Below are 18,241 nucleotides of genomic sequence, written 5' to 3'. Positions count from 1 at the left end.
GTGACTATGATGTTTATCTGAACTGATTGGCTGGAAAGGAGAGAAGTAGCAGATTATGTGGCACATTTGAGGTGGTAATTGATGCGTGTCACACTCTGTCCAGACACATTTAGAGTAAATAGAAGTTCCTGTTCTATTTTAATATAGTACCAACAGAGTAATGGAGTGGAAATATCCCATTTGTGCCACATTCTAGAATTGTCTAGAATTCCAGAGTCCAGTCTTGATTCAGTGACAGTCTTAAAGATGGTAGAGAGATTCTGTCTCCCTATCACTGACTTTCCATAAAAATTCTTGAAATGGTTTTAGACCCCCTTTAAAGGGCTATTGAGTTTGCATGTTGTTTAGAGATAAACAAAGGTGAATCTGCGCAGTGCCGTTGGCTATCATTAAATTGGCAATGCATAGGCTCCAAAATATAATAATTTGCATATAGCGAAATGTGCATCTTGACCACATTTTAGTCTAATTTGTCTGATTGTGAGTCATATGGCTGGCTTCATCCTGCACACATACGAGCTACATTGAAAGCTGTCTGTTGTGTGTTGCCGGCTGTTTTTATTTTCCTTAGATGATGCACTTTTTCCTCTTTAAATGATGTGACCGCTGTCGCCTTACCTAGCCAGCTTGGCCTACATGACTTTGCTGCTGGTACCAGCACACAGAGTTTGAATTACTTTGTTTCTCCTCATCATTTAATCGTTTGTGCAAAATATTGCAATTGTCAGTGGTGATGGGATGTATAACTGACATGAAACTGTTTTTGTTTTTTTTACACTCTTGAAATGAATCTTAATTATATTGTGTCATGTTTGTATGGACCATGTAATTCTCTGCTTATTATATTTAAACGTTGTTGTTGTTGTTTTTTTATGTCTGGGACCAAAAATTTGAAACGGGACATTGTCTTTATTATATATTACTATATTTTAGTGAAGGATGTATGTAAACTACAGGAATGTGCTGATCATCTTGAATTACTTTTTTCTATATCGCCGCTTTCTTTCTGTTTTAACTTTTTTTTCTAAATAAAGACCTTTAAAGAAAAAGCAATATACATTTTGACAATGCATTTGAAAAAAAAAAAACGAAACTGGAAATATGCTACTTTTTGGCGTGATATTTGATTGTACGTCGGCCAGAATGGATCATCTTCAGTGTTTGTAGGTTTATTTTTATATTTTCAAAATCCTTCAAATAAGATTGGACCAATGCAGGAGACTGACAATGAATGGATTGCTTTTTATCCAATCGTTTCGAAATATCCCGGCTTTCAACCAGAATCAATGCTTTTAACCAATGGGAAGAGGCAGACGCGTTTTGTTACCGCAACGCAGTGATCTACTTTTCCTTCCTCGCACGCAGTGCGTATCACTACCTTGGCCAGATCACCAACCCACAAGTCAACCTATATTCAAGTATGGACGGACGAGGCTACGGTTCAGGTAAAGTCGCGTTGTTTTGTTGTCTCTCTAAATTAATGATTGTCTCATCCACGTCTATGACTTTATATGATAATTTCTAAGATCACTAAGCATTCCCTCAACACTCACATTTTGTACAATAATCACAACTAGGCTAGGTTAGCTAATGCTAACCGATCAATGCTCCGTTACTTTTCGGCAGTAGGCTACCTAGCGTTAATGGAAATGATTCCAGCTCTAGCTAACGTTAGCAAAAGGCCCTCACTGATCTGTTAGCTAACTATTTTACCTGCATTGAGTTGAATAGAGTTAACGGGCTTCTCGATTACTTGAAGGATTGAACTAGACGTTGGGGTTGTTTGCAGGAACTAAACTGGTCAAGGGTGTATCTAACGTTAGTGTTGCTTGTTAACACGAGTGGCTAACCGGCCTGCGTGTAAACAATGGAAAAGTCGTGATGCCACCTAGCATCGAAGAGCTAGCGAGGTGAATATTGTTGTGCATAGTGAATTTATTGCCAGACACGGTAACTAACACAAACTTTAAAGTTACCTTATCCTTTACATGTGCTAGTAGAAACGCCGTTGGTCAGTCACGACTTAACTAATCGCATATTCCCGACTCTCGCAGCCAGAAGTTAGCTGCCAGCTAAGCTTTACATTAAAATGGCCGCCATGAGACTTTTCATAGCCCTGTCTTAAATTTTTAGCTAACTTACAGCTAGCAACTCACCACACGCCCCTCTAGCTAGCCATAAAGTTAGCGGTTGTTATGCAACACATGCAACCATTTTGGGGCCTGGCGGATACAACAGCTTATCTTAGGTGTCTATTTTCAATAGCTGTTTGCCAAGTTAATTGACCGAGTCCTACAGCTTCTCCCTAAACTAGACCGTTTACTGACGTTTGCCTTCTGTTATGTAAGCAATGGAAGGGTTCATTTATTTGTGGCTGGTGTGTGATTATTCGTCCTTGGACAATTGTAAAGGCTGTGTAGGCTACACAATATTAGCATTATTTTTACAATTGTTTCACTACGATTAACTTCCAACTTGCGTGCTCGACTTGCAGGCTTCTCCGGTTGGGGTGGAGGTGGCGGAGGTTCCTCAAGCAGAGGTAGGTCACCGAGGAAAGCTCATTAAAATGGCCTTTCATGCTCATCAGGCACAGTGTTGTTCACATTGGTGTTTTACACATACCTGAGCACATGCTGTTCTATAGTAGAAGCTAGTCACACAGTGACAGTAAGCAAAGAATGAAAGTTGCCTGTCCAATCAGTGCTTCCGTGCGTTTTCCAGACATTGGGTTGCCATACATTGTCTTGGGTCAGTAGCGTAGTAGACTAGTCAGGTGTGTCGGACTTAAAGGGGGAATTTGGTTTGGGCCCACATAGTGCTGTAGGAAGACATATTTGTGAATGTGCATACAGCGGACAACAGACAGACAAACAAGCAGTAAGTTAGTCGAGGTCGCAGGTCAGTCTAGGTAGCACTTCAATAGAGCTAGATAGATAGATAGATAGAAAGATGGATAGAAAGAAAGATAGATACTTTATCGATCCAGACAGAAGGTCTGAGATCTTCTGCTGTTTCTGCCCCTCCCCCAGACCTGTATGGGTACAAGGACTCCATGTCGGGCGGCGGGGGCTTCGGTGGCGGTGGAGGCGGTGGAGGCAGCGGAGGCTACGGCGGTAGCCTGATGAAGAGCAGGCTCTCCGGAGGCTCAGGCCTGTCCTCCACGGTGAGCAACGCCGACGAAGTCATCGCCAAGATCAACCAGCGCCTGGACATGCTCACACAGCTGGAGGGTGGCATGAAGGGGGGCGGACGCAGCGACAGGTAAGGCTCAGCTGCTCCGCACGCCAAAAGTGTGTGTGTGTGTTTTTCGAACTGGGATTAGGCCTCACACACACACTCGCTCACTGTTTCTTGCCCTCTCTAAATAGCCTTTTCTGCTGAAAAAGCCACGTGTGTGTGTGTGTGTGTGTGTGCTTGAAGAGAAAGTACTAAGCGCGCACACCCACACACACACGCACACACACACAAACTGGAAGAAACAAATGCTGAATGTTCTCAATGTACTTGCTCACCGAGAGACCAAAACATACACTGCGCCCGCTCTAATAGGAGTTTCACACATCACACATCTAATCACCTTGATTTAAATGTAATTAAATTAAAACGCTGTGATTTAAATATGAGCCTCACACACTCACTCAAGAAGTTCACAATGTTTTTTTCAGGCGTACTTTAATAATGGCCTACCTCTTTCACACCCCATGAAGTAGCCTAGCCTATTGGCACCCTTGACCTGTTCTGTGGACGCTGAAGGACGTCTACCTGGAAGAGATTATCACCTTGCTCTCCCCACAAACACACCCAGATGACCATTCATCGCATATCTTTTAGGGCCATTTCCCCCCCGTTAGCCACTACACTACCCCTCCATTCAACCACTCAGTGCTGTTCTTCAGTCTTTCATTTTTTCGCTAATTGAGTGTCAAATTATATACTTTATAATGAGGAGAAGGAGCAGCACTCGGAGTTCTCCGTAAAATTGTATGGGGTTAGTTTGTAATGCCACTATGCAGTTGTCTACACATATCCCGCCTCTGTAATGTCAGTAACCAAATGCATTGCTGGAAACTGCATGATTGCCGTAATCTTCAGAAATAGTTGGCCAAAGTAACTGCCCTAAGCTGTTACCAAGATGGCCGCAGAGTGGCAAAACTGGCCCTGTTTTCTATAAACGGACACCATCCAATTCAATCACCCAAAATTGTTGTTGTTGTTGTTGTTGATGTTAGTATCAGCAGGGGCTTTGACTTTGACACATACACTGTCCCACAAGCTGCATCACAGCACCCCCATCTCCGTTCTGTGGCCTATCAAGTCCTCCATTGTCTGACTGTCATGGGTGGCACGCTGTTCTTCCTGCCACAGCTGTTTCCATTTTGCTCATGATGCTCTCCCTGTCCCTCACATTCACACACCATTGATGCATCGTCCGTTCACCTCCCTTCACTGTGCGTCTTCTCTTGCCGCTGTGTGTTGGTACCATCTCGTAGCCTTCCTGGGCGCGTGGGTATTCCAAGGAAGTGGTTTAGTGGCTAACCCAGATGAGTTTACATATTCATTTATTTATTTACTTATATATTAATTTGGCTTAAAAAAAGAAGGGAAAAAAAAAAAACACTTTTATCCAAAGCCACTTATAATGTCAATTATTACAAGTCTCCCCAGAGCTACTTGGTTCAGTGCCTTGCTCAAGGGTACTATGGTGGCAGTTATGAATCAAACCCACGACTTTCCCTTAGCCACTACACTTCCTCCGCCCTATAGCTAACATTCTGCTTGATGACCTCAGTTAAATGCTTCCGAAGGCTCCTCTGTCATTTTTGCGGTGTTGGTGATTTTGGTGGTAAATAGGCTGGTAATTGATTGGATGCTGTGGGAAATCCCCCCCCCCCCCCACCTATTAGCACAATGAATTTATCACTGTCTATCTGAAATGGCCCAGGATTCGAAATATCCAAACCCCACTGTTTTTAAATTGACCTAATTGAAAATGTAAAGCTAAAGTTTTGGTCAGAAATCCTACTTGCATGTGGACTGTTTTGACTTAAGTTCTTTAGTATATTTTCTAAGGCGTCCTGGCAGGTGGTGAAGTGAATGTTGATACTGAATGGTTTTGCTCAGAGGGAGTTGTCGGAGTTTGTTCTGAGGAGAGTTGGTTAAAAACAAGATGAAAGTGCGAGAAAAGTGTTTGTTGCAAAGACACAGAGCCAAATTTAGCCTCTTTGGCCGATAATTACGCGGTAATGAATGCACGCTCGCCTCGATTTGGTTAACTCTCCAGTAGCCATCTCCAGTGGGTCCCTATATGCCAAACTCACACACACTCTCTCCAGCTCATATTCTGAAATACACTTCTACCTTCCTTTGCACCCACACACCCCCACCCATCTGAGGGAAGTGTGTTTCCTTTTGCTGCACTGATCCTGATGGTGTGGGTATTCATACAGCGCTCTTTTTAGCCACTTTGCATGTATTTACGCAGCCTAGACCTGTGCTGCCCTGTCCAGGAAGTGATCTTCTTTCCGCCCAAATGAGCAGTCCTAATGGTCTTGGTATGTCACCTGGTAAATGATGGGCTAGTGGTAATCCTAACGACGTTAAGTTAGCCTTTGGAAATTAGCCATTTGTGTTGTGTTCAATGAAATTTTTTATCAGGGAGTCTTTGGAAAGCTCTGAACCATATGGGGGTTCAGGAAACTGTTTTGGGCTGAGGTGTTCTGGGCTCACTGTGGTCGACTGCACACATCCATCGCCTCACCTGGATGTCGGCCATGTTGGCGCTGTGTTCTGCTGGAATCTCTGTTGCATCTGCCACGTCATCGTCACTGTCCTCTCGGCCTGTCCCTGTGTTCTCAAAGCATTCCAGTCTGTGCTTGATGTAGACGACGTGTCATGTCCCCTCTATTGTTTGTCACTGTCTGTCCATTTTGTTGGAGACGGAGAAAGATGGAAATCGCCGCCTTTTGCTGTGTGTCTCTTTCTCCCTTCTCTCTCTTTCCATTTCTTTTTCTCGCCATATAGTTAAGCACCCGATATCACACACACACACACACCCATCCATGTTTTGTGTGTTTTTCTTCGTCCCTTTAAGTGCAGGTTGGGATCCCTCCTCTTGGCTCAGTGAGGGGTCCACGCAAGAGGGTGCTGAATTGTGATGTCACAATGTTGATCATGCTCTGCCGTGCCCCCACAAACAAACAGGAAGTCTCTGTTGCCAAGCTACAAACCATGACCCCCCCCCCCCCCCCCCCCTCAGGGAAATGGTGCCCCACTGGCTTCCAGATGGTACAAAGGACCTTATTTATGCCCCCTCTTAAGATGTGGTCAACTTTTTATGAGATTCCCAGTTTCTCGTACTTCTCCCAGATCCAATACTTTCTCCAGATGTTATTTCTCTCATTCACCCAGTCCTACAGTATTGTTATAAAAGGCCCCTAAACAGTTATTTGTCTGAGAACGTTTGTTCTTTTATTGTCCCTGTGTGCCACCCATCCCCAAGATGCCCCTTTTTCTGAGACCCTCATGAGTGGGGGTTAAAGGGTTTGCAAACAAAAAAAAACTAAACAATCTATAACACCAAACACGGTGATTGTGTGAGAGAACTGGCGTGAGGAGTCTGGCTGAAATGGGATTATGCAACAGAGTTTCAGTGACTTATTTCCCTTGTTTGTGTCTCCAGACTCCAGTTTGTTTGGGCTGATGATTTTGAGTTTGAGCTTATTTTACCCTTTTGTTGATTGTTTTTTTTTTAATTTTTTTTGTTATCTTTGTGTTTTTTCTTGTTGGGAGAATTTTTTTTTTTTATGTTGTGCTTGTTCCTCTGCTCATTTGTGAGGGAGAGAATGAATGAGGGGGTGATGATGATGATTATGATGATGATGAAGAAAAATGGAGGGATTGTGGAAGAAAAAAAGAAGACAGGAAAAATAAAACTCCTGAATCTCCTCATTCCTCACCCTGTGCTTGCTCTGCACCTCCCTCTCCTCTCCCCCTTCCCTCCCCCCACCCCCTCTGTCGCAGGTTTGACCAATACGATTCCTTCGACTCTCGCTCCTCCTCCGCCATGGGGCCCCGAGATCTCTACAGATCTGGTAGCTATGGCTACAGCGACGCCCGGGGTGACCTGATGGGCTCGCGAGGCAGTGGCCTCGGCTACGGGGCCGGGGGAGGGGGCGGGATGGGGGGCGGAGCCATGGGCTTGGGCGGAGGCCTTGGCGGCAGTGGTGGAGGGGGCGGTGGTGGCGTTGGTGGTGGTGGCGGCGGCGGCGGAGGCTTTGACAGCCACTCCTCCTACGGCGCCAAAATGCGCCAGTCGCAGATGCCCTCCCGCGACACCTTCTCTGGCTCCGGCTGGGGGGGCTCCGGGGGGCTGGGCGGCCAGCGTTCCCCCAGACGGGGCTCCGGAGGTGGGGGCGGCGCCGGTGGGGGAGGGGGCGGTATGGGCGGCCGCGGCGGCTTCGGCCGGCGGCAGGACAACCCTTCCTCCATGGGCCCCGGCGGCGCCGGTCTTGGCGGGGGCCGCGCCGGCGGTCACAGTCACGGCCACGGGCACTCCCCGGGCGGCGGGCGAGGCAAGCTGCCGTCCCTGCTGGGCCAGCGCATGTTCCCCGAGACCGGGGGCTTCCAGGCACCCCCCCACGCCCACGGCCACGCCCACGGCCCCCAGGACTACTCCTCTCCTCGCCAGTTTGGAGGGGGCCCCCGGGCCAACCGCCAGCGGGGCCGAAAGAGACCCCTCAACCGAGTAAGTACCTCCCCAAAACTTAAATAAAAAAAAATAAAAAAAAACTTTAAATAAAGGGAGAAACGCCCATCATTGTTGGGCTGGGCCCCCAGGGCTGGTGGTTTATCTAAAAAGGAAAACAAACAAACAACAAAAGGTGAAAGCTTTGTGAAGTCCTGCCCAAGCAGCCACATGTTACATGCCCACCCAATACATCATGGCCCCCTGTCCTCTTCCTGCCCTCGTTGAGAGCACCAAAATCACATCCCAACCCCCCCTCTGGGTCATTTCACCACTGCTACAAAATAGCCCACAGCCCACTCTTGTAGCTTTGCTTTGGTCACTATTTGCTCGTACTTGTACTGGATTAAGCCCCATGTAGCGGTAGTTGTTCTCAGAGACGGCACCGGTCACCAAAATCTCGTCCCAACTCCCCTGTGGGTCGTTTTCTCTGTTACAAAATAGCCCACAGCCCACTCTTGTAGCAGTCTGCCCCCCTTTTCTTGGTCACAAAGACTACCTAAAGAGACCCTGTTGTTTTTACCCATAATTCCCTCATACCAAAGAGAGAATCTTGTTATTTTACCCACACCACCCCTTCGGCAGTGCTGAATAATGCCAGTATGGTTCAGAACACATGCAAGTCCTTCGCCCATTCCCCCTGAAGCAAAGACACTGCACTCTCAGTCCAACTATTTATTTATTTTGGGTTGTTTTAATTGTTAAAAATTAGCTTCACTTTGGTCACAATTTGGTCATACTTGTGCTGTTATTCTTAGTTAGTCTTTAACCCTTTTAAGATACATCACTCTCCAAACCCCCACGCCCAGTATTCATAACTGTCATTTTCTCTGCGGGTTTTCCTGTAGCATAGGCCTTGCAATAACCCGTATAAGCCATCTTTTTTTTTTTTTTTAATGGCAAAAAATGTAACTCACTTAGTCAAGCTTGTTTATGACATGTGTTTGATGTAAGGTAAGTCTGTGTATGCCGAAATTCCGATGGATCTTGTCTTTTTGACTAGATGCAGTAATACTGAAGCATTCCGTAAAAGTGTGTGTGCAACTTTTAAATGTTGCGTGTTGTCGAATGAAAGTTTGTCAACTGTTCTCTTTCCGCATGCCTGTACACTTCTGCTTGTTATGCATAGACATTCATTAATTTAGCGGCTGTGCTGTGCTTTTCTGTTCTGTGTGTAAGTCGACAAGATTTTGGCTAATCGTTGCTGATTCCTGTCTTAAGTATCCCAGCGTACGGGTAGCGGTGTAAATGCATTGTCTCTGTCAGTAAGCATGTGTGTGTGTGTGTGTTAATGTTTGCACATAGCTGTGTTCGTATGTCTGTTTCTGTGTGCGTGTGTGAACAATTGTGTTGACACTTGCCGATGGTTACTCAGCAACAGGTGAAATCGCCACGTGATGGTCAGAAGAAGCGAAAGAAGACTCAGAACGCAGGCGATGAGCCCGAGTCTAAAGTGGGCAAGACCGAGAACAAGGACTCGGCCGAAGCAGCTAAAGGTGCTTTGTGTGTGTATATATATAATATAATATCTTTCTTTTTTTTCTGTCAGATTCAAGGGTACAATCATTAGGTGAAATACGGTAAATCTTCAGGGTAAACGGTTAACCCTGCTTTGGTGTTGGTTCTGCAGGGAAGACTGAAGGTACTGAGGCCAGCGGTGAAAAGGTCAAGGAGGAAACCAAGGACTCAGCCAAGGACTCTGCTGCTGTAAGTGTGCGTGTAGCGGCATCATAAAATGCAGGGTGTACATAGGTGTGTGAGGATTCTGCTGTAAGTGTGTGTGACTGGGCTTGTGTGCATCATAAATTGCAGGGAGGACAGTGGGATTATATATCATTTTTGTAGTTTTTTTTGTAGATGTAGTGGATGTAGTGAAGAATGTGTGTGGATCACAGCGTCATCAATTTTCGTCCAAAAGATGTCTAATGCTACCCGTACATCAGAAGACTTTGACAAGATTTGGGAAAGATTCTTGAGAGATTGTAGTCTTTTGCATTAGTTAAAAGCCTCCAATCTTTCAAGAATCTTTCCCAAATCTTGTCAAAGTCTTCTGGTGTAAGGATGGGTTAACCAGAGAACAGGTGTGTGTGTGTGTGTGTGTGTGTGTGTGTGTGTGTGTGTGTAATCAAGTCACTTTTCTGCTTCACAGGCTGCCAAGCCTGCCGCTGAAGGAGACAAAGGAGGTAAGCAGCCACCTTTTACAGTTACTAGATCTAGTAACACGTATTCAAGTGTGTGAATGTAAACGCCATCTTAAGTCCCCTGTGAAACTAGACTCATGTCATCCAAACAGCTAAGGGTCTGTGTGTCCCTCTGTGCTCCCTGTAGGGGTGACCATCCAGGAGGAGATCACTCAGATCAAGAAAAAGCTACAGGGCAAACAGCAGCCGCCAGCCCAGGAGGAGGGCCTGCCCAAGTTCAAGAAGCGCCGCGGCTTCATGGAGATGTCCGGGGTCAAGTTCAACGCCCAGAGGTCAGTTGGGGGGTCATGCTGCGTGTGTGTGTGTGTGTGTGTGCTCTCTCTTTGCCCGTCTATACCCAACCCTTGTCCCAGAGGTCAGTTGGGGGGTCCTGCTGCGTGTCTGTGTGTGTGTTAAGGGTGTCACGATTTCGATTTTATATTGAAATCGATCGAAATTACATCTCAATCTCGAACGTCGAACTTAAAAGTAGAATCGACGATGCAGCCACACCCCCAATCTCACGTCCAGCATGAATGCCAAGACGAACAAACACACATGCATGTGCTGAACAGCGGCGTCAACACCAGCCAGTTAAAATATACACATCAACCTACCGAAATCAAATCCCCTCTTGCTACTTTGAAATCACCGGTGTGAAAGTATTCGTTCATTCACGTCAATTAAAACTAACTTAGCCTACTCAACATAACAAGTGAAAAGATGATCTAGTTACAGTCCAAAGTTACTTTAAGGCTTAAAATGCACATTGATAAGTACATATTCCATGAACACTAACCTTGGGTCTCTTCGGAGTGTGCTGAAACAATCAAATTAACATTCTGTGTTTCATTTCACTATGTTCACGTCTCTGTTTTTATTTAGCCTAATGTTAGTTCTGTTTACATTACATTACCTCACAGTTGGAACGGTTTCAAAATAAAAGCACCCAAACAGTAAAAGGAAAAGGCCAAAAGGAGTAAATAACATATAAGGAATGCATTAATAGTAATATTAAAAAAAGATCGAAAATCAAATCGTGACTTTAAAATCGAAAATTACATCGACTCGAGGATTTGGAGAATCGTAACACCCCTAGTGTGTGTGTGTGTGTGTGTGTGTGTTCTCTTTCCCCATCTATACCCACCCCTTGTCCGGTGGTCAGGGATGTCTCCCTCTCAGTCTAGTAGGCTCTCCCTGACTGAGACTTTCTCCGCAAGTTCCGCTTCTCACGCATAGACTCTACAACAACCTGTCTTACTCTCTGGATCATGTTTGTTTTTGCCCCCCCAGACACAACACATGCGTGCCGTACGCCCGCACACACACACACACACACACACACACACACACACACACACTTAAATTTCTCTCTCTCTCTCCCTCCTCTTCTCTTCTCTTCTCTTCTCTCAGGATGATGTTTGCCTGCTCCGTGTGCAAGTTCCGCTCGTTCTACAGCGAGGACATGGCCGCTCACCTAGAGAGCAAGTTCCACAAGGAGCACTTCAAGTTCCTCTCCAGCCAGCTCTCCAAGCCCACCACGGACTTCCTGCAGGTACACACACACACACACACACACACACTCACCCACCTCTACACACACACTGTTGTTGCTATATTGCATGTCTCACTCACTCACACAGAATTCATTCATGTGTACACACACACCTTTTCTACAGACATTTACAGGGGATGTTCATAATTAACTGAAGATAAATAAGACTTATTTATAAAACTCTTAATCTTTTATAGGACTACCTGAATAACAAGTTCAATAAGATAAATAAGACTTATTTATAAAACTCTTAATCTTTTATAGGAGTACCTGAACATGTTAATTAACTCATTGTTGAAGGCCAAGCTGTTTTCGGGAGCTTTGTCCTAGAGTGCCAGCAATCTAGACCATTGTTGATGATTTTTGTACAGCCACAGCATATTCTGTGTTATACCTATGAACACATACAATGGCTCGTTTAAAAGGTGAGACTTTAAGCTCTCGGTGGGTGCAAACCGTGTATTTCTACACGCCTCTGTTCCTGAGAAATCCCAAGCTAAACAGTGGCTAGTTTTCATCAAAATCACTGTTTTTTTTTCTAGAAATGGAGATATAACGTCTTTCATGAAATATTAAGTGTTGCCTGTTACTTACTTGTGTAAACTTTCCGGGACGTGATCAGCGAGACTGCCACCTAGTGATAGACCCATGGCCTGGTTTTGACCTGACGTGCATGCGTCACTGATTCGACCCAAAGCGGCAACCGAGTTATGATAAAATGTCCAGATTGTGTGTTTTCATGAGTTTTCGATCGTCATATATTTTATTTCCATTCATCAGAGTTCCCAAAATCACATATAAGCTGTGTTATAAAAGATTAAGAGTTTTATAAATAAGTCTTATTTATCTTCAGTTAATTAACTTGTTGTTCTTAATCTTTTATAGGAGTACCTGAACAACAAGTTCAATAAGACACAGCAGAGGGTCACCCAGATCGACAACTTCAGCGCTGCCATCTGCCAAGTGCACAAGGAGCAGGACCTCACCAGAGGTGTGTGTGTGTGTGCGTGCGCGATCCCTGTTGTATGTGAATGATTTTTATATATATAGACCCTTTCAAGAGTTCCATTATCAGCATCATAGTTGGCCCCACAAGGCTTCCGTTTTAACATTCCATATGTTATCCTTATGCAGAGGAAGTAGATTGGGAACCAAATAGAACGTTCAAGCATTGTTTTTGTTTTTATTGTTGAAAGGGTCTATAGAAATCAGTCTCTGGCATGTAAATTCAAGGATGTGAAAGTCCGTGTAGTCTGTGTAGCAGGGCTGTACGCCTTGGATGTCTGTGCAGAACAAAGAGTGTGTATTTGATCTTTGACCCCCCCCCCCCCCCCCCCATAGAGATCGGTATGGAGCACTTCATGAAGAAGGTGGAGGCGGCCCACTGTGCAGCCTGTGACGTATTCATCCCCATGCAGTTCCACCTCATCAAGAAGCACCTGCGCTCCCCTGACCACAACTACAACTGCAAGGTACACACAATAATAACACACATACACAAGGTACACACAATAATAGCACACATATACACACACACACTGACATATAGACACAGGCACTCCTACACACGCATATGCACGCACGCACACATACGCACACACGCGCACACACACACACACACACACACACACACACACACACACACAGACATATAGACACAGGCACTCTTACACACACAGATGTACAACTGCAAGGCACACAAAAATACACACACAAACACTGAAAAAATACAAAAATACACACTGACCTAGACACAGGCGTACCTACACACACACACACACAGACATATAGACACTGGCACTCATATGTACCTACACACACACAGACGTACAATTGCAAGGTACACACACACTGACATGTACAAAAAATTGTCGAAAAATTGTCACCCTCAACTACACACACAGATGTACACTACAGTGCGGATCGGGCCGCAAATTTCTGCCCGGCATTCTGCATCCGAACTCGACAGGCATTTTCATTTTTATGTCCGAACCCGACCCGAGCCCGACGCAGATGATGCCTCAGTTATTCCCATGCTAGTGATTAAACGTTCACGTTTGTGGATAGCCTCTTTTTAGCCCATTAAACGGAACACACAACAAATTGTCTACAGAATCAGATGAGCGTGCACGCACGCAGGTCACACACAGCGCACATTAACACAAGAGGCCCAAGCAAGCATAGCCTATTGAAATAGAATTCTTGTCTTACCATTGACGAAAAGTCTTAAAATGAACTGCAACAGTCGTTGAAACTACAGTGCCTCCGTCACTGATCCATATGCAGCATCGACGTTAATTGGGGCAACTCGAGGAAATCCTCATCCAGTTGAACGAGACGACCTTATAGCCTACCGGTAGCCTATGTCTTTACCACAGTATGCAACGCAAATAATCTTAAAATCTCCTGATAGGCTAACAACTTTTTTTAACGTCACCCAAGACTGTGCTTATGTGCGAAATGTGCATAACCATTTGTTTATGTAGTCGTGACAACGCGAATGCATTTCAGGCGGCATGCCTAAAATGCGTTGTCACGATAAACAAATCTTGCACACAGGAAGAAAGCAATTAGGTCTTTTTTACATTTTACTTTATTCTCAAAAAACAAACGTTTGCATCATGTAAAGCAGACCTGTTGGTTACCCAACATAATAAGGAATTTAAATGTAAAGCTTCCAATGCATATCGTCCCCATGTGTCCGAACCCGACTACAATTTCTAAATATTTGTCCGAACCCGACCCGTCGAACTGCAACCATCGGGCTCGGGTCGGGTAGCCACACTCTAATGTACACACACACACGAACACACACCCACACAAAGGCACCTAAACACAGATGCATTGACATGCACGCATACATACACACAAACACACACCTGATCTTACCTGTAGTGTGTCTGTATGTGTGTCTGCACAGGGTATGATGGAGATGTCTAAAGGCCACAGTCTATCAGTGGCTCGCAGCATCCTCAACCACAAGGTCATCGGCAAGAAGCTGGAGAGCTACCTCAAGGCAAGTACACACACACACACACACACGCATGCATAATGCATAATTCAGTGTGTGAATTATGCATTTTTTCCATAATGTGAATTATGCATCAAAGACATACACTGACACGTATGCAGAGAAACAGTCTTTACACACAGGCACATGTACAGAACTGTGTGAGGTTTTGGCTCGTGAAAAATCGATTTTTTTTTTAGGTATACAGGCTGATAGGTTGTGAAGAAAAGAGTTCTTCAGTGGATTTAGACTAATTGTTTAGGTTTCTGTATGCAATCCTTCATTTCTATTCAAACAGCATCATAAAAGGAATGACGTACGTTATCATAAAAGCAGTAAACAATCTCACATTACAGGATCATCTGTTTATTTCAAAATGATTATATTTACATGTCAACATACTATATACTATCCTATACTCACCTGCTCTCTTCTCCCTCGCCAATAGGGTGAGAACCCCTTTTTGGGTAACCAGGACGACCAGGACCCTGACGACTCCATGACGATGGATGTGTCTATGGCCGAGGTGAGCAGTCAAAGCCTGCCAGAGGCGGAGCTTAAGGATGACGAGGAGGAGCCCAAGCCAGAAGGCAATGGTACCCATGACAACGGCGAAGACGCAGCCGCCGCCACAGAGGAGCCAGAGGCAGGCGAGAACGAGGTTAAGATTTAAAACCTCTTGATGCATTTTGATTTTGGTCATCGCTCACCAGTTTTTGTCAGTATTTTTTCAGTGTGTGAATTATGCATTTTTTCCATAATGTGAATTATGCATCAAAGACAGACACAGACAAGTAGTGGTATATTATAGAAGAGGAGGCCAAAACTGTAACTGTAACCCTGTACTGCTCTGGGATGGTCTACATCTTGGTCATTTGTTTATCTATTTATGTCTCTTGTTTTTCTCTCCAGATGAAGATGAAGGATCAGGACGGTGCGAACAGAGTGGGAGAGGAGGAGGAGGGTGGTGAGGAAGGGGAAGAAGGAGAGGAAGGTGTGGAGCTGGGTGACGAGGAGGCCGACAGTGTGGAGGCCGAGGAGGGAGACGAGATCCTCGACGGAGACGAGGAGGAGGAAGAGGCGGCGGCAGCAGCAGCTGAGGAGGAGGCGGCGGCGGCTGAGAAGGAAGAGGCAGAGGCAGCTAAGGAAGACGCCGACGCCTCTGACGGCGAGAAGGAGACAGATGACGCGGCCAACGCAGATGTGGTCATAATCGAGTGACACCCCCTCCCTCCATTTCTTCCTGCCACATGACCTTTTGACCTTTAGTATGTACTCTCTCTACCAGCCCCCCCACCCCCCCACAGTCATATGAACCATACATGTCTGCCCATGTCCGATACGGGGATGCTGTACCCAGGGCTGCTCTCTGGCCAGTGCTGAGGGGTTTGGGCTCGAAACGTCCACTAGTCTTCGTCGTCAACAACAACTGGTCTCCAACCACTAGTCAACAACTGGTCCACTAGACAACAACTAGTCTCTGAGCGGCATGGTTGGCCTGATCCTCTCTACATTAGCTGTTTACTTTTCATTGGTTGTTTTTGTGTGTGACCCTTGACCTTCATTCATGCCCCAGGCCAAAATGAGGAACCTGCCCGTGTCCCTAACCCCCCCCCTTGTCCCACGCATAGGACCAATAAGTAACGCCCACCTCCCCAAATCCTCTTTCAAACACAGCGAATGAGCTGTCAGCGTATCCGGTCATTCAGCCAATCAGAAACCTTTTCCAAGTGACTTCTTGCTTGTGTACAGAGTCAAATGTCTGAAATGTTTTTTTTGTTTTTGGGGTTTTTTGTTTGGTTTGATTCATTTTTTTTTTTGTTTTGTTTTTCTCCCCACTCCCCCCCTTTTGTAAATACATTAAACTTTTTTGGTGCCTTCGGGTCTGGACTTGTGTTATAAAAATTGGCTTCTCTGTCTTGTGAGGTTTTATTTTATTTGGTAGTGACGCAGAAAACGCTGTCTGAGGCTGTTGATGGGCCATCGACACTCATCAAAACTGATCATATACATGCATTGTTTCGGTGTTAATTTTAAAAGCTTTTTTTTTTTTTTTTTTCAGTGTCTGTGGATTTTATTGCGTTGTTTTTTGTTTTAATTATTTCTTTAAGTTAGTGCCGTCTACAGAAATTATAGTTGGCATATTGTTTTACAAGAGCAGTTTTTGTTTTGGACCGTATGAAATAAATGTTTATAACTCAAGTACATATGGTCTGTGGTTTATATCTGATTTGTAATACATTCTCACACTTCACTCTGTGTGTGTGTGTGTGTGTGTGTGTGTGTGTGTGTGTGTGTGTGTCTTTGCAATGTCTTTACAGTTGAGTGTAGTTAGTTAAAACACAGCAGGGTGAAGTTCAACAGGGACAAAATGTTGCAAAGCGTTTTTCATTACTACCTCTCAAGGGAATGATGTCTTATTCAGGGCTCCGAAACGGTTCAAGGAACGAAAACGAAAACCGAAAACGAACGGAATTTTACGGAATTTTACGAGGAGCGGAAACAGAAACGAAAACAAAATGGTCTTCAACTGTTCCGGAACAGAAACGTTATTCTGAAATCCACAAAACCGGTTAATAACGTTTTTTTTCGTTCTCTATATAACAGCCTAATAATTTGATTTCTGCAGTTTAAAAAAAAAAAAACGAATAAATGGACCTTTGGTCCAAATGTGTATATTTTGTCTTGCTGTTGTAATGTAACCTATCCGTCTGCCACTTCGGATCTTAGGCCAGCTCGTAGCGTAGGCTACTGAAACTCATTTGGAAATTGTTTGTAGCCTATGCGTAATAGCCTATTTTGCCTGTCCTGCCTTGTCGTTTTAAAGTCGGGATTTGAAATGTTTGCGCAATTATAGCCTATTCTATGTAGAAGAGTTAAACGGGAAATTTGAGATAGGCCTTGTCAGCAACAGACAGGTTCGTTTATAAACAGGGTTGGAATTATAGCGCAAGCCTTTGAAGATCTCCATATGGATAAAACTTAGGCTACAACCAGGTAAGGAGTTTAGCACGTATCCAGAAATATTTTTGATAAGAAATTATTTATAGGCATAGGTTAGGCCTACAGTAAGTCTGTAGGCTATGGGATGGATAGCCCATCTGAATGTTTTTGGATGCCGTCTGTGATTTATTATTTTTGGGCATAGCTACGGTATAGGCTAAATCAAGGGGAAATAATGAGTACGTCTATTCTAAGGTAAAGTCCACAAAAATAGACTTGATAGGCCCGCCAAACACTGCCGGAACTTTAAGAACGAACGATATTTTGCGTTCCGAACCGGTTCAGGACCAATATGTTGGTGGCGGAACGCATGCAAGAACGAAAACGTTAAACATAGGCCTACCTGAACCGTTCGGAACGGAACGTTTGAAAAATAATTTTGTTTTCAAGCCCTGGTCTTATTATTTGTATTATTATTATTATTATTATTATTAATACATCATACAGGGATGCATAAGACATCAGATGTGTTTTGAGTTGTTTGGGGGAATGAATCAATGTTTCTGAGTTGGGGTGGTAATAAATTCTAGAGACGGGCTCCCCATGGTGGTGAGACGGGTGAAGGGGACAGAGGTGTGTGGAGAAGGAGGATCTGAGAGCGCGATAGCCTATTCCAAGTACATGGTTTGGTGACAAACCTGGGTAAGTTAACTAATAGTAAACCTCCTAATAGAAGAGCTGTATGGCTTTATTATCCTGACGAAACAATGCCGTAGGGCTCTTGTTGTAGGAGGTTTACCACTTATTCG

At 44.7% G+C, this 18,241-nt stretch overlaps 2 protein-coding genes across 2 annotated transcripts in view; both read left to right on the top strand.

Moving 5' to 3' along the window:
- LOC121718035 (NACHT, LRR and PYD domains-containing protein 12-like) overlaps nucleotides 1-18,241 on the top strand; it is a 1,225,568-nt gene that overhangs the window by 214,533 nt on the left and 992,794 nt on the right. The window contains exons 28-29 of the mRNA XM_042102784.1: nucleotides 4,288-4,297; nucleotides 4,999-5,003. Of these exons, the coding sequence (XP_041958718.1) occupies nucleotides 4,288-4,297; nucleotides 4,999-5,003 (15 nt within the window). The remainder of the gene's footprint in view (nucleotides 1-4,287; nucleotides 4,298-4,998; nucleotides 5,004-18,241) is intronic.
- On the top strand, nucleotides 1,316-16,691 carry akap8l (A kinase (PRKA) anchor protein 8-like). Its single transcript, XM_042102863.1, has 14 exons — nucleotides 1,316-1,445; nucleotides 2,495-2,539; nucleotides 3,030-3,261; nucleotides 7,021-7,744; nucleotides 9,120-9,240; nucleotides 9,375-9,451; nucleotides 9,894-9,927; nucleotides 10,073-10,217; nucleotides 11,338-11,479; nucleotides 12,365-12,470; nucleotides 12,821-12,951; nucleotides 14,400-14,495; nucleotides 14,938-15,150; nucleotides 15,402-16,691. Exons 1-14 carry the CDS (start codon nucleotides 1,421-1,423, stop codon nucleotides 15,708-15,710), a joined length of 2,400 nt encoding a protein of 799 aa, XP_041958797.1. The 5' UTR covers nucleotides 1,316-1,420; the 3' UTR covers nucleotides 15,711-16,691.

The sequence above is a fragment of the Alosa sapidissima genome, chromosome 9 (assembly GCF_018492685.1).
Source record: "Alosa sapidissima isolate fAloSap1 chromosome 9, fAloSap1.pri, whole genome shotgun sequence".
NCBI classification, from domain to species: domain Eukaryota; kingdom Metazoa; phylum Chordata; class Actinopteri; order Clupeiformes; family Clupeidae; genus Alosa; species Alosa sapidissima.
Note: the sequence above shows the minus strand (reverse complement) of the source record. Positions and strands in the feature narration are given on the sequence as shown.

Excerpts from the sequence above, each read along its gene's own strand:
- akap8l (XM_042102863.1), top strand. The coding sequence starts at position 1,421 with ATGGACGGACGAGGCTACGGTTCAG. Across the intron at positions 10,218-11,337 it reads GTCAAGTTCAACGCCCAGAG|GATGATGTTTGCCTGCTCCG; the intron begins GTCAGTTGGGGG and ends CTCTTCTCTCAG. Across the intron at positions 11,480-12,364 it reads CCACCACGGACTTCCTGCAG|GAGTACCTGAACAACAAGTT; the intron begins GTACACACACAC and ends AATCTTTTATAG.